This window comes from Salvia miltiorrhiza, chromosome 4, assembly GCF_028751815.1.
Source record: "Salvia miltiorrhiza cultivar Shanhuang (shh) chromosome 4, IMPLAD_Smil_shh, whole genome shotgun sequence".
Classification (NCBI taxonomy): domain Eukaryota; kingdom Viridiplantae; phylum Streptophyta; class Magnoliopsida; order Lamiales; family Lamiaceae; genus Salvia; species Salvia miltiorrhiza.
The window spans coordinates 3,652,788-3,655,101 of record NC_080390.1 but is presented as its reverse complement, the minus strand read 5'-3'; the positions used below and the strand labels follow the sequence as shown (position 1 = coordinate 3,655,101).

The 2,314-nt window shown below is 33.9% G+C and overlaps 1 protein-coding gene across 1 annotated transcript; it reads left to right on the top strand.

Annotated features, from left to right (window-relative positions):
- The first annotated feature begins 370 nt into the window (after nt 1-370).
- Nucleotides 371-862, top strand: LOC131021157 (uncharacterized). Its single transcript, XM_057950248.1, has one exon. It carries the CDS (start codon nt 431-433, stop codon nt 860-862), a length of 432 nt encoding a protein of 143 aa, XP_057806231.1. The 5' UTR covers nt 371-430.
- The last annotated feature ends 1,452 nt before the right edge of the window (nt 863-2,314 follow it).

Sequence of the window (2,314 nt, the reverse complement as noted above, 5' to 3'; positions counted from 1 at the left end):
ACACGTGCGCACATGTGATTCTGATTCTGAATGGTGCCTCAGCCTCAAATGGAGTAGAAATGGAGAAGGCATTGGTTGGATTAGGGTGCAACCCCAGCGTTCCCGCTATCTTCGTAGGGAGTAAATTTGTTGGTGGATCTGATCAAGTTATGAGACTCAATATCCAAGGAAAGCTCAAACCTTTGCTTATCATTTATCAAGGCCAATGCTATTTGGATGTAGAATATCAATTTTCTTAAAATCCCTAGTTTTATCGCGAGGCTCTCTTGATGTATAAATAATATGCATGCAAGCAATTGATCAATTGCTGATCATGATATATAGATCACAATGTTTTTAGCTAGCCTTACCAACATTGAAACCTACTTTACAGTTCGATCTTATTTTTGACCTTATAACTTGTTGAATTTCTCATCTCACTAAATCATCAATGGAGAAATACGAGCGAGATTTCAACCACTTCGATTCAAACGGCGACGGCAAAATATGCCCGGAGGAGCTGCGGCAGTGCGTGGGCTCGATCAGCGGAGGCTGCGGTGGCGCTGATGGATTCGGACGGGGACGGGCTGCTGTGTTTGGAGGATTTCGTGAAGATAGTGGAGGGAGCGGGAGAGGAAGAGAAACAGAGCGATTTGAAGGCGGTCTTCAAACTGTACGCACCGGAGTGAAGCGCGTGCATTACACCCGAGAGCTTGAAGAAAATGCTATACAAATTGGGGTAGAGAAGAAGTGTTCACGATTGCAAGAATATGATCGCACCTTTTGCAGAGACAACGCGTTGTATGCCGATCGATTTTCGTCACCCAAGAACAGTTCTAATGAGCGATTTGCAGAGATTCGTGGCTATGGGCTATGGTCATAGGGCAAAATTGTAACTTCATAATTATTTTTAATTATTATTTTATATTAAAGGCTACAAAGAGTAAATTGGGGGCTGTGAATAGCAGATGGGATCCTCTGTCCCAGAATATTGTGTGTACCACTCTTCATTTCTTTGTTTTATAAATTGTTTTTTATAAAAATAAAAATTATTATTATATTATAAACTCTAATTAGTATTTATCATTGAAAAAATAAAATTTAAAAAATTATATACCCTAACTTTGAATTAATGAATCCAAATAATCTATTATTAATTCAAATAAATATAAAAAAATAATTATAAACCCTAAATGGATGAGTGAACCCTTGTTAATTATCTTTATATTATATAAAAGCATAATAAATTAAAATTGAATAAAAAATAATTTTAAAATATAAAGAAATGAAGAGTGGTACATGTGGTACACATTATATTTTGGGACAGAGGATCCCATTTGGTGAATAGAATCACCCATTTAAATTTATGTTGAACTGCTTAATTTTGGTTGGGCTTTACTTAAAGTAATTGGGTTTATATATGCAAGATTTATTGGAATAGTTTATTTAATTTATGACGAGATTATGTACTTTAAATTTGTCTGGGCTTGGTTAATTAAAAGCTCAAGATTTACATGTTAATTAAGCTAAGAATGAAGTTTTATTTAATTTATAACGAGATAACATGGAAATTTTAATTACTATGTTTAATTTTATGAGAACTTGTAAAGAAATACTTTCGACTGAGCTAATTGAGAAGATAATAATTTCTCAATCTATGAATCAGCGATTAAAGTTGTCGCTTTAGAAAAAAAATACTCCCTCTGTCCCCAAATGACTTCCTAAGAGGGAGGGACACCAAATTTTAAGACTAAGTTATTGAGTATATTGGAAATGATATTATTAGTATTAAAAGTGGTGAAAAAATGTTATAATTTGTATTGAGAGTGGTGAAAATGTGAAAAGTAAAAATAAATGGAGTATTATTAGTGATGGAGTAGTGTCCCAATATATGATCATGTTATTATATTAAGCCTAATTAGTATTGATACTAATTTTTTTTTGTCCGTTCTAAATTTAGTATTCATGGCTATCAATACTAAATTTAATTAGTATTAATACTAAATTAATATTCAGGCAGCTATGATATTTCATGAAATGCAAAATTGTTTATCCAATATAATTTTTTTTATTCGTTCTTGCTATTTAATGCTCGTATTTTATATTGATCGAGGTTCCTAGACATAACATGTTAAATAGATTGATCTCCATCGTGCGCTAACAAACTAAGAGGCATTTTAAGGGTGCTTATCCGAATGTGTTCTAACGCACATGAGACATTATGATCTGCCTGGGTAGCGTCCCGCGATCATACAAGAGGAGGAAAGCGATACGACAGTGGCATGAGGTCTGGTATCATAGCAAGTAACTATAAGAGTGTCACATTGGCGCCACT